Here is a 13,560-nt window from a genome sequence, read left to right as displayed (position 1 = left end):
GTAAATATTCTCACTCCTGCACTAAAGGATAGGTAATGAGTATATGCTATTTTGCCTTCTAGCATTCCTGATACAATGAAGTTGTACCATCACTCAGGGAATACTGAATGATCTGCACATGAACAGGGGTATCTGTCCTAAATCAAGTAGGACTGTAGTGGATATAGATTTCTGCTCACCTTTCTCTCTTATTCACAGACAGAGGATTGATCAAAACAAAACAAAATGAAGAACCCAGAAATGCTTTAAAAAGTGTCATGGAGTAATTTATTGACATTCAACTAGCCCTTTTATCCTTTATACAAACTCCTTCGCAACTTTTAGATAACTTTTAGTACAAAAAGCTAGAAAAGAGCTGTGTTTTGAGCAAAACAATTGACCAGAAAGAAAGTCAATTGTATAATAGTATTTGTGTATGTGAGATTAGCAACATTCTCCTCTATAGTCATTCAACTTGCATATGAGATGCATATATTTCATATGTCAATAACATGGACATGATGTAAATAAATAAGCCGATCATGTTGGGTTCAGCCTCATAATCATAAAAGAGTAACCTTAGGTCAGTTCCTCTTGTACATAAGAGAGTCTATTGAAAGAGCCTTGGTAGTACAGTGGTCTAAGGTACCCTGTTATTAAGCTGGTTATTAAGACCAGCTGCCTGCAATTACTGCAGGTTCGAATCTCACCAAGGCTCAAGGTTGACTCAGCCTTCCATCCTTTCTAAGGTAGGTAAATTGAGGACCCAGTTTGTGGGGGCAATAAGCTGACTTTGTATAAATATACAAAAGAATGAAGGCTATTGCTTAGCGCATTGTAAGCTGCTCTGAGTCTCCGGAGAAGGGCGGCATATAAATCAATTTTTTTTTAAAAAAAGAAACACTTTAATTAGTTAGGATGTGAGGCTTTTTCAGTCTCATTTTCTATCTCTTTCCCACATTAGGTGGGGGGAAAAAACCATTTGAACAAAATATTATATTTGGCCTTTTTATGCTGCTTTGTCTGAAGTAGAATATATTATTGACATTCATTTAATATCATAATAGAAAGTGTCTATGTGTACAGTGTCAGAGAACAAAAGAGTAATCTTGTTTGCATTTTCATTTCACCCTGCAACCAGCATCTATAAAATTTCAGGGTATATAGCCTTGATTAAATACAATAGAAAAAGCAAAGAATTGTAGCCGATCCCAACTTGTTGCTGCCCAGATGCTGTTGAATTTTATAGGAACTGAAATCCTGCATACCTGAAGGGTACCAGGCAGGATAGCTGAGGCATTCCATAAAAGGGTGAAATATTCTTTGTGGCAATTTTTAAACATGCTTTCATTTGCATTTTAAAAACAATTTTGTTTTGGTCTGTCTTTCAGGTAGCTTCAAAGCTGCTGCAAATGGAAGGATATTAAAGAAGCATTGTGAGTCTGAACAGCGTTGTTTGGACCGTTTGATGAATGATGTCCTTAAGCCTTATGTTCCTGCCTATCATGGAGATATTGTGAAGGATGGGGAGAGGTATAATCAGATGGAAGATCTCCTAGCTGATTTTGATTCTCCTTGTGTCATGGACTGCAAGATGGGAGTCAGGTTAGCTTTTCTTTATAGACAAAAATATAGAGTAACCTGCTTGTTACAACAATATTTGAAAATTAATGTGAGGCAAACATAGAGGCCAGCAAAATAATTTAGCCTTGCCCTGCCCTAACCCTGCTGAGGGCTTGTTAAAGCAACAGTGAAAAACCTACTGATTGGTTTGCTCTAGTGCAAATCTGAAGTTCAGTTTCAAATCAGATGTTCTTGCACAGGGATGTCAAAATTACGTCATCACAGTGGTGTCATGTGATGTATCAGGACTCCCCCCCCCCCCTTTGCTAAACTGGGCATGGCCAATGCGTGACGTATCCGGCCTGTGGGCCGGGAGTTTGACAGCCCTGTTCTTGTATGATCACTATAGGATTTTTATCTCTGTTTGAAATCTGGCAGAGATTATTACCTTGGAAGAAGCAGATGATTTCATTAAGTTTAAGCATGAACAGACCAGTGAAGCCTGATTGTAGGCAAAAGTTTGTTCTCTCCACTGAATAACAGAAAGAACAATCCAAAAGAAAATTCCCTAATCTAATGCCATTCTGATTTGCTATTAACTCCCATTACCTTGGACCAGTAAAGTAGATGGTCATGTTGATTGATATAAGTGGTGATGTCTAACATAACTTGATGAATAGTCTGCAATTCTTATCTAAATAATTTTAAACATGGGAATTTGAAAGAAAGATGAATTCTAACTCATTTGGGCCAGTAGCGTATCTAGGACGTTTATTTTTATCTCACCTTTATTTTTATAAATAACTCAAGACAGTAAACATACCTCATACTCTTTCCTCCTCCAATTTTCCCCTGTGTTGTGGTTTGATTTTAGAGAGAGTGATTGGCCCAAGTCATCAAGCTGCCTTTCATGCTTAAAGTGGAACTGGAATCATGGTTTCCAGGTTTCTTGAAGAAAAAGTCCTTCATAAACTACTTTTTAATAGCATTTTTGGTATTGAATTGCTAGCCACTCCATACCTATGATAGATAAGGAAATTTACTGCCCTATGTCATCATAAATTTACTCTTTGTGAAAAAGGCTGTTTGCTGCTTGAATTAGAATTTTTTTGCACTTAAGGAAAGCAAGAATCAAATTAACTGCATGAACAAATGGAAAAGCATTCAAAACTGTGGGCTGACCATCACACTTCTCCAAAAAAGAACATCCTCGTCAGATAGATAATAGAGGATTACTACAGTTTACTTGATCTAGAAACAACTATAAATTTGCTGTTCTTCTATAACTGTGCTTGACAGTGTGTTTAGCATAGCTCTTCAATTATATATAGAACCTTGGCTGCTCTATTGAAAATAAAATATACAGAAAATACTCTATTTAATAATATGTATTAAAGATCTGTGACTCCATTTATATATTTCAAGCAAGTTGATGTCTCCCAGATTTGTTGGGACCTCAGATCCAAAAATTTCCAGATATCATGGCCAATGGCAAAAGTAACTTCAGATACAGAGTTCTGAGTCACTAGGTTCTTAACTAGGTTGGTAAAAAACAGTATATATTGGATAAATTCGGAAAAACTACAGCATATGAAATCGTTTTATATTTCTGATTAGCAGAATGCAATTCTAGAATGTATTTCTGGTCTACTGAATATTTCAGTATAGGGCAATCCTTGGTGCCAATATTCAGAAACCAGAGTGCTGAGAAGGATCAGTTCAATATTTTAATTTTTATTTTATCTCAAACCATAAGGTTGCACAATTAAGTTAATTTTCAATAGACAAACTAAATGTGTTTCCTCACACATATATGGGCATCATTTCCTTACAGGTGTCATTAATCATTAATTCAGATGATTTTCAAAGAAATCAATGAATAGAGATATATTGACATTTATTAAGCATTACCTTGAAGACCAGATTTAGAATATGGCTGCACAGAAGCTGCTGAGACACATGCTCTGCTTGTGGCTTTAGAAGCTATAAAGAAGATAGTGGATTGTGGGATCACTTAATATAATCTGGTAGAGTTCTAGTTATCATGGCAAAATTTAAGAAAGGAAAAAGCAACCTGTCTGACCCTTTAGATAGTAGTGTATGACCCTTCAATTCTCAGTAGCTCGGTCAGCAGGGCTGACTAATGGCAAGGGATTATGGGAGCAGTAAAACCCCTATATGCCCATAACTTAAGATGCTATCATTCTGAGATCAATAAATATGTCAATGAACATTTTGCACATATTGTATGCTCTTCTCAGTTTGATGTTCCCACGTAAATATAGAGCCTTTCATGTTTGAGATACAAAACAGAAATGCTCAGAAATTAGAAGCTCTCCTGTCTAGGAGTGTATTGCAAATGTGGAGTTGAATTAAAGTAAAATTAAATCTATAGGATCTGTAAACCAGAATCAGAAATATTTAAGGTTACAGGACACTGAAAAAATGCAAGGTAGTTGCATATCTTTTGTTGAATAAGTACTCGGCAGTGATATTTCAAGAAGTATAGCTGTTGATGTTGGAGGACAGAGCTCTCTAGTGGGCAAATAGAGAAAATTAACCTAAAAAACCCATTTTTGTTCAATCTACCGTATTCCATACCTAGGTTCATTGTACTACAAATAGCATTCTCTCATATCTACTTGCCAGTAAATGATGGAAGCACTTTCAATACGGAAACATTCCAAAATATACAATTTAATACCTTAAGGAAACCATTCACATCTATCATGGAGCTTTCAGAACAACTAGTGACTCAGACCATTTCTCGCTACTTACTGTATGTATCATTGATAAACAAAACAGTTGTTTTTACAAGCACTCTTCATACCATGTACTTTGGAAACTAAAGTGTCTTCAACTTTTCAGAGTAGGCTATACAGGAAGGACTATACCCTTGGAGGATAATTCTGTCCGATTAGAGAGTGTTTCCAATATTTAAATCTGATTGACTCCAATATGTTCACTTGAATCACTAAAAAAAATTGCCATTGTTGTACTGATTATAGATGATGTTGACTTTCATAATACTGCAATAAATGAAGATGCTGTAGAATATGGATGAGTAATTTGTATTCCTCCATGAGGCCCAACAATTAAAGTTATGTTTCAATGACTGCATCTTGCCTGTCTTATTCTAGAGAAGATAGGGAGCACCTGCCCAAACATCAGTGATACAGTAGTAATAAATCGGTTTCCAAATATGATAATGTGAACATATACTGGCTTTGCAGAACTTATGTGGAAGAGGAATTATCAAAGGCCAGAAAGAAGCCAAGTTTGCGGAAAGACATGTATCAGAAGATGATCGAAGTAGATCCTGAGGCTCCGACTGAGGAAGAGAACTCTCAACATGCAGTGACCAAACCTCGATACATGCAGTGGAGAGAAACTATAAGTTCTACAGCAACGTTAGGGTTCCGGATTGAAGGAATAAAGGTAGCCTTTCAGATTTGTCTGTTGCATCAGTGCATGGGAAATGAATCTGTGATTAACTTGTCATGTAATGTAAAATGTCAAATATTTTTGTCTAGGTTTAACCATTCCATATGTAATATATCTTTGCAGGGTACGTGTTATTGAGACAGGTTTTTTGGGGGACAGATGTGATTTCCCATTATTAACTTGGTATGGCAGGATCATGGAATTCTTTGTGGCATTAACTCTTTCCCTTATCCTTTTTGTGTTGAATCATTGGACACATACAGGTGACAGATGTAAAACTTCTTGCCTTGCCCTGTTATATTATTATATATAGTCATAAAGGGTCATGTAGTAGTAGCTTTTAACCTCTTATTCAACCAAGAGAGTAGTCTTATGAATGGTGAATATAGCAACATGTGAATTCTTCCTAAGAAATTCTGACTAGCGCAATCCAGTATGATTCTTCAGAGGCTTAGATTTGCTATAGCCTCATCCCTGTCATGAAGCCATTTTGTCTGGCTACAAAAAAGGAATGGAGTGATTCATGGAAGTCATGGGGAACAATGGGAAAGTATTAGGGAACAGACTATTGGACTAGATGAGCCAGAGTCTAATTCAGCAGGGCACTGCTTATGTTCATATCAGTGGAGTCTCTCATACCTTACTCTTCCTTGTCTACCGGAGCAACAGTAAAAGCTCAGATGTAAATGGTTTACTGGATGTTGCAGACATTACAACATGTCCCCAGTTGTTTGGATATCTGGATAAGTACAAAACGGGTATTGGAGTGACATTAACACATTGAAACTTTTGGCTGTGTCTATAGTGGTTTCAGATACTAGTTCTTAATAAAGCTAAGCTGCTAGGAAAGAAATATTAAATTCTTATAGAAACTACAATAAAAAGGTTTTTTATTCTACCTATTATTTTTAATGTTTTTTTTTAATGCTATCTGAAAAATTATTGAAGCCCAAAGCATGCAAGTGTTCCATTTTCAGGAAGGTGAAAGCAAGAGTAAAAATAAGATGCTGTACGCGTTTTGAATAGAGGAACTATGGGGCCAAATGAGAGATACTTTGATATTCCAATCCAGATCTAAACTACACCAGTGGGTTATATATGCTTGCTTATATTAGCTCCAACTTCAGACATCTCTGCTCATTAAACTAAAGCTTAAGAGGAGGGTTATATAATAAATTCCATGGGTTGGAACGAATATTGGGTAGTAAATTTAGGAATAACATTACTGGGTTTAGTGAAAGTTGGGGTAAACATATAGATTCTTTCCAGCCTTATAATTTCCATGATGCCAAAATGCATTGTGTTGAAGCGCTACATATCTAGCATTGTTCAATATGATATTTGCTCATAAAATGAATTTTTCTCACCTCCTTTGCAATCATATCCAAAATAATTTGCATTAAACCTCGAAAAAAGTTTCAAATGGAAGAAAAATGCCTCCGACGGCAGCAGCCGGACGCAACTGATTTCACCGAAAGCTTTAAACATAGAAATGACTTCTCCAGTGTCCCCAGAACAACAACAACAAAAGTAGTCTTCCCCTACCCCATGTGACTGTTTATTAAGCTCTGATTACCGTCTCAAATTTTTGCTCTAAGTTTTGTCATAGGGTATACTGCATTTTGTAGGTAGTAGTAGGTAGTAATAGAAAAGGATTCTTCTGAGTAATAGCCATGTTTTTGTCATTGTTTTTTTAAAAGAAAGAAGATGGCACCGTGAACAGGGATTTCAAGAAGACTCGGACAAAGGAACAAGTCATGGACGCCTTCAGAGAATTTACAAAAGGAAACCATAACATTCTGGTGAGTCACTTCAGCTATTTCCTTTGACGTTCCTTACTTTGAATTAATTTAACATCCAAAACCACATGCCAAAATGAAAAGGGGAGATGTGTAATGAAATGGGCAATACTTTCACTCAAGGATCAGCAGGCCACAACTGCTCCCAAATCCATTTTTATGCTCCTTTAAATTCTTCTCCCACCCCAATATCGTGCTGCCAAAATTCAGCAGCAGTAAAATGTCGGGATTTGGGTGGGAATCTTTTTATTAATGAACCCCTAAAATAAGTGACACACCTCTGGGCTTAACACCCACTTTAGGTAAAAACAATACAAACACTGCAGCCAAAATATTGTTTTTTGCAATAGTTGATGGTGTCATAGCAATATGCTTTTGCAGGGCTCCAAAATAAAAATAAGTGTTGCCACTGAGCAAAATAAAGTTGTTTAACTCTTGCTTTAGCTAAACTAAACCCTAAATAGATTGGTTCAAATTATGACATCTTGCTCAAAAGCGTTTCAAGCTCTTCATGCTATAAACAAAATTTTAAATGTTCCTTAGAAGAAATTGATTTTGAAAGGAAGCATATAAAAACTGGATTATATAATCAAAATTGTGTTATCTCTTTAGTTTATTGAACATATTAATGTTAAGCCCAGTCAGATTTAGTGGAATCCTTTTCTCCTTCTTTTCTTTTATTAAACTACTATCCTGATGAGAAGAAATAAACTCTGTTTATTTTCTAGAGCCAATGTACCATTCTAATCCACAGAGTCAGTACAGTTTACAAACTCCTTTCCAGTAAAAGGATTAAAAAATAATATATTAAAATAGCAAACAAATTAAGACAAACAATAAATTACCATTGCAATAAATTTTGCACAAAGTAATAAACAAATTTCACACACATACAACTGTAGGGAGCTTCCTTCTACACAAAATCAAAGGGCTTTGAAATAGCCAGACTTTAAGACCTTTTCAGAATGTTAACAGGAAAGGGACTAGTTTAATCTTACGGTGGTGGGTGGCTGAGTGGGTGGACAGACAGTTTTCACAAAGAAGACTCATCCTCAGAATCCCTGTGAATGATGTTCTCTTAAAAAAGGACTTAACATATGGATGGAAATGGAAATGGGAGCAGGATATCCAGGTCCCAAACCATATAGGTCGTTATAGGAAAGTAACTAGCAACTGGCACAGTTCCTGAAATAGTGGTGTTACATAAGAATACCTTGTCATAGCTATCATTACTCAAGCCACTGCATTCTGAAGCAGCCAATACAGGGCATATTGCAATATTCCAAAAAGTGTTAATTAAGGAATGAGACTCTTTTCAGGCAAAGTTGTACCTGATGCACAAGATATAATTTATGCAAAGACCCCGATTAGCCACAATGTCACCTGCTCCTTGATAAAGACCTGGGAGTGCAGGAGGAGCCCTAGATTTTGAATCAGTTCTGTCTAGGATAGTGCAATCTGTCCAGAACTAGCTATCCATCTTGCTGGGATTAAGCCTAAGCCTCTTTTCTTCCATCCATATCTTGATAGCTTCCAGCCATCAAGAGAGAACATTAGCCATGTCTCTTGTTTGGCCCAGGATCAAGATATACAACTGAGTTCTATCTGCATACTGAAGATTCTTCACCATGACTGCCAGATGACTTCTCCCAATAGCTTCATATATGGAGATGTTAAAAAGAAGAAGTGAGAAAACCAAGCTTTGCACCATAATAAGAGCTCTCCTCCATTACTCAAAAAGGAAGAGAACAACTTGGAAAACAGCTGCCCCAAATCTAACCCATATAGGCAATCAAGGAGGACACCATGAGGCCAAGCAAGACCAAGAGAGGCACAGTATCATTGTCCAATTTCACTACAAGTATGTAGTGAATGTACTTACATCTGCAAGTATGATCAAAGTGGCTTCAGTGCTATATTCAAGCGCATGTTCTGACTGAAATGAGTCTAGAAAATCTATTTCTAAAACATAAATCTATTTCTTCTAGGCATTTTTACTGTGGAAGTTACTTAACATTGCTGAATTCAGCAGTAATGTTATGAGGATGGGCCACCACTACTTTGAAACCAGTGACAGCATCTCCTTTCTCAAGGATGCAGTAACCATCACTCTGGCCCTAACCCTACTTCCTGCTTTTACCAGTCAGGAAAGGCAAGATCTGGTGACAGAGTATAAGTGGCAGAGCTGACCTCACAGAATCTGGTGACCACAACAAAGTACAAATGCTATCTACTCTCATTCCAAGACAAAAAAACAGATCTCATTTGTGGCGTCTCAACTGGATTGAGGCCAGGATGGTTTGATACAAGGCCATGGTGGCCATGAATTCCTGGGCCACCTTTGAAAGTTAACCTAGAAGGAAAACCTAAAGTCACCCAGCATCATAAACCTGAGTAATTGAGAAATGAGGTTGAGCAGTGCTGGAAGGGATACTGGCTATGTTCAATGTGAAATCATTTTTATGCAAATAAATTTGTTTGCAATCTTGTCTTGTAGGAAGGTGTGAACAAAATTAAAGTTGAACAATTCCATAATCCAAATATCTTATGTTAAAGGTGGACAGTCTGTGCTTCAGAGCCAACTACGGCATTCAAAAGATTATGAGAAAAAGAGGAGATATTCCCTCCTCTACTCTCACCTTTTATTCATTTTCATAAGTCATTTGGTATCTGGGCTGAGATATGGAACTTATTTGATTCAGGAATAATGCCTTTGTGTGTGTATGTGTTCGTGCGCGCACACACATGTGCATGCAGATACAGTATGTATGACTTATCATTTTTTTTCTTGCAATTTCAGAACAGTTATCTTAACCGGTTAAAGGGGATACGTGATACTTTGGAAACATCACCATTCTTCATGACCCATGAGGTAAAATCATTCATTTCCCTTTTTGTCTTTTAAAAAACTAGAGCTAGGTCAAATCATATCACCTAAACACACAAATGGAAATCATTTCATGAAAATTCAAAAGAATGCATATACATCACAACCCTGTGCATTGAGAACACCAGGAAACAATTTTTACTGCCTCACATGTTGAAATATTGTTACTTTTAAAAATTCAGAACCTAACATTTCAGTTTTTAATTTTTTAATACCAATATCCTGTTGAGATATATTTTTTTAAGTTGTAATCTTATCTTCAGAAGAATTTGGAACACTTGTTCTTAATTCCTACTCTGGGATACTCAGTTCTTTTGCATTTGCTTTTGCAGGTAATTGGGAGTTCCCTTCTCTTCATCCATGACAAGAGGGAGCAGGCCAAAGTATGGATGATTGATTTTGGGAAAACCACTCCACTTCCAGAGGGACAAGTTCTGAAGCACAATGTGCCCTGGATAGAGGGGAACAGAGAGGATGGCTACCTCTGGGGGCTGGATAATCTAATTGAGATCCTAACAGAGTTGTCTCAACGTGAAGATCTGCATTAAAGCCAAGGTTCCACAATCCACAATCTAGTTCCTCCAACTGACTTTCTGATCTGCACTACAAGACACTTTTCTTCCACCTTCTCTTCCAGTTCTAAAATTTAGAAGTTCCTTTTCTTTTATTTAAGGTGTAAATAAAATGTGATGTGCCCAAAGAAACACTGAACAAGAAGTTAAAAATTAGACAAAGCAGATAGCAATGTTGATCTTAGGAATTAGGTCTCCTGCATTCCTAAAACAGAAAATACTTTTGTATATAAAAAATTTGATAAAGTTCTTGTATGCACTAGAAAGATAATTCCCTAGACTTGTTTAAATTGTATCTCTAGAGTGAAGGATGCATTTGTAGTTATCTGCTGCCCTCTCATGTCCAAAGCTAGCATTATTTGGGGCAACTGATGTTGAAAGCATGCTTATATTGGGCATTTTCTTATAGGTGTTCTTTCTTCGTGGGAATGTCCCACAAAAGGAATGGTAGCAACTTATATTTACTAACTTTCCTAAATATAAGAATTAAAATATAATCGTTTATAGGAATAATTAACATCAGATAGACTTTTCTACATAAGGAAGTAGTTTCTTGTTGGCTTACTGTGCAATATATACATAGTTGTAGCAACTGCAAAAGTTTTCCTTTGCGGGTTACATTACATGGTGCATCCATTTAGCTACTGAAATTAGTTTGGACTACTGAGAGCAAGGATTTGATCCCTTCTCTACCCTTCCATTAGCTTGGGATGACCTGGTCACATGGCAGGAAAGGGGCTGCTGCAGAATGACAAAGACACTGACTGCCATCCTCTGGGTGTCTTTTTGTTAGCACTGCAGTCCCTTTTGAAAATGATAATGCATTCTCAGGTGAGCTCCTGCAAATCATTCCAAATCTCCCATTGTATGAAGCAAGATTAAGTAGACCTAACATATCAGCAAGCAGAGTATTATAATGGTAACATTTCATAATGTTTGTATACCTGGCAAGGAATATGAAAAAGGAGATGGCAAGTAATTTGGTAGGTAATATAGGCAGATTCTCTAAATAAGGATTTGCCACTTTCAGTCTTGCAAATATATCTGACTCTCTATTTAGGGTATAGAAGTTATTATATAAATTCCTGGAACATTTGAATTAGACTGCTGAAATCAAGTGGTCAGCAACTGGGAGAGAAAGATTATTGGTGCATTTGATTTTCTTGGAGAACTCATAATACTGCAGAAACCTTGGATGTTGAGACTGTAAGTTTATGTTACATTTTTTTCTGAGCCATTTCCTGGCTATTTTTTTAAACCTTTCCATATTTATAATGTATTCCATAGTCCTCTATAGCCTCGTTACTATTTTTTCAAACAGTAATGCTGTAATCCTGTTTCTTGCATCCAGAGGTGCTGTCCTTGAAACAATTGCATTTGTTTTAGAGGGTGACTATTCATTGGCATACAGTCCCTTTGAAAGCGTTTCAGAAAGATTCTATCCCATTGAGTGTTGCTCCATTCATCTATCCCTAAGATAATGTTGCTTTTTCTTAGTGCTGTTGTAAATAATTGCTTTGCTTAGAAGTTTTTTTTTCCTTCAGGCTTCCTCTGCTGTTTAATAATAGCCTATGCTGAAAGTGCCTTATGGACTAGTGTCTGTTCCACTCAGTGTCATGAAAAAAAATTTGTGGGTTTTTTTAAAGTATTATTTATTGCCATACTTTTAGTTATCTAGAACACTAAGTCTTAATGCATGGAATTTTTTTAAAGGATAATGCTTGGCTTTTGAAATCTCTTTCCGCATTTATGGAAAGGGGAAGACCATGAAACAGCTTCAAGTCATCCTATTTTAAAAATGTATTTAGCTTTGAAATTACTTCTATTACATACTTTTTTTAAAAAATATGCTGGTTTGTTTGTAAAATAAGATTCTTTGCTTTTTGGCTTTTAAAGAAGTGAAATATTTCTCCAGATATTTTTTGGATCTTTCTGGAGGCTGGAACTATTGCTGTGAGGTATTTCTCCTAACACTTTCCACCCCATTCCCTTGATTAGCAAGGAGATGAGGAACTTGCAGAGTTACAGAACATCACCAATGCACAGTGCCTGTAAGTCAAACAACTTAAAATAAAAACATACAACATGATTTTTTTGTTGTGATAGTTTATCATTTCTAATTGTGTAATATTTATTTCTAATATTCTGGTAGTGAGAGACTGGTGTAGGAAATTGTATATTTTTTAATATACAATACTTTGATCTACTGACCGGTAGTACAATTTTTACAATGTGGAACAATCAAAGTCCTAAATTTTAGGACTTCTATCATACCAAAATTACTAAGATTTCCAAATATATCTACATAACACCTTGACATAGATTTAGACTTTGGTATAGGGGTATAATTGTTTGATGTTCAAGTCAATGAATTAGTCAATTCAAACTATAGTATAGCAAAGAGTAATGTTTTAGAGATTTTTAACATCTTGAATTTAAGCCATGCTAATGAATTTTTAAACACCAGTTATTTTGTATTTTTCATGCCAGTATTTTTTATTCCATCTCACTATGTATCTCAATAAACAAATTGTCTGTTCTTAACAAGCACATGCATATCCCTACAAGGTGAGAGGTATAAGTATTCATTGGGTATGAATAAGTAATAGAAAAATGTAAGTCAGTTCAGTTTCTATTTTTCTGTATGGTCTCTATCTATAATGCACATGAGATTGTGCATACTATAGTAGTCGATTTGGAAACAAATCCCAGTGCTGTCGCTTAAATAGCATACTGGCTTATTGATGCAAATTTATATTAAACTGTTTGTAGTAGAAAGTTTTCTTTTTTTCTCAGAGTTCTGGCTCTTTTCAGTTACCCAGATTGGACTTTATCCTGATATCCCAGAATTAGGTAAAACAATCTATCAAGTTATTTGAATGGTGTACAGCTTGGTTGATACATGCAACAAATTTAGTCACATTTAAAACATACACAAACTAACATAATAGGGACAGTGTTTCTGGATTTGTTCCTCCTGTGTTGCTTTAGATGTTGAGGGAAAGGTACCGTTCACTCTTATCTCAGAATTACCTTGGTTCGTCATCTTCATTATGAGGTGGGAACTAATTTCTGAGCAACTCCAGTTACCATATCAAAATTGGACCAGGCAGTTATAGAGACAAATGCAAATGCAAAATAGTTGCACTAGTCTGGGAGCTATGCTATGGAACTTTTGGATGTTTTTCACACCTAAGAATAAGCATAAACCTCAGTAGTCACAGTTGCCCATTTTCAAAAGAGTCAGAAAAAATGTTAAGGCACTTGTCTAATGTAATTACATAATTCCTGAAATCAGGAAAAATGGAAATCTCAC

General features: G+C 36.1%; 1 protein-coding gene across 1 annotated transcript in view; it reads left to right on the top strand.

The window, feature by feature from the left end:
• Window positions 1-12,320, top strand: part of ITPKB (inositol-trisphosphate 3-kinase B) — a 71,615-nt gene extending 59,295 nt beyond the window's left edge. Inside the window, exons 4-8 of the mRNA XM_070932420.1 lie at window positions 1,371-1,584; window positions 4,776-4,980; window positions 6,687-6,788; window positions 9,586-9,657; window positions 10,005-12,320. Of these exons, the coding sequence (XP_070788521.1) occupies window positions 1,371-1,584; window positions 4,776-4,980; window positions 6,687-6,788; window positions 9,586-9,657; window positions 10,005-10,220 (809 nt within the window). The 3' untranslated portion in view covers window positions 10,221-12,320. The remainder of the gene's footprint in view (window positions 1-1,370; window positions 1,585-4,775; window positions 4,981-6,686; window positions 6,789-9,585; window positions 9,658-10,004) is intronic.
• The last annotated feature ends 1,240 nt before the right edge of the window (window positions 12,321-13,560 follow it).

This window comes from Pituophis catenifer, unplaced genomic scaffold (assembly GCF_029215685.1).
Source record: "Pituophis catenifer annectens isolate HBS135680 unplaced genomic scaffold, rPitCat1.0.hap2 SCAF_1, whole genome shotgun sequence".
In the NCBI taxonomy this organism is placed as follows: Eukaryota; Metazoa; Chordata; class Lepidosauria; order Squamata; family Colubridae; genus Pituophis; species Pituophis catenifer.
The sequence above is the reverse complement of the archived record's forward strand: the minus strand, read 5'-3'. Positions and strand labels throughout refer to the sequence as shown.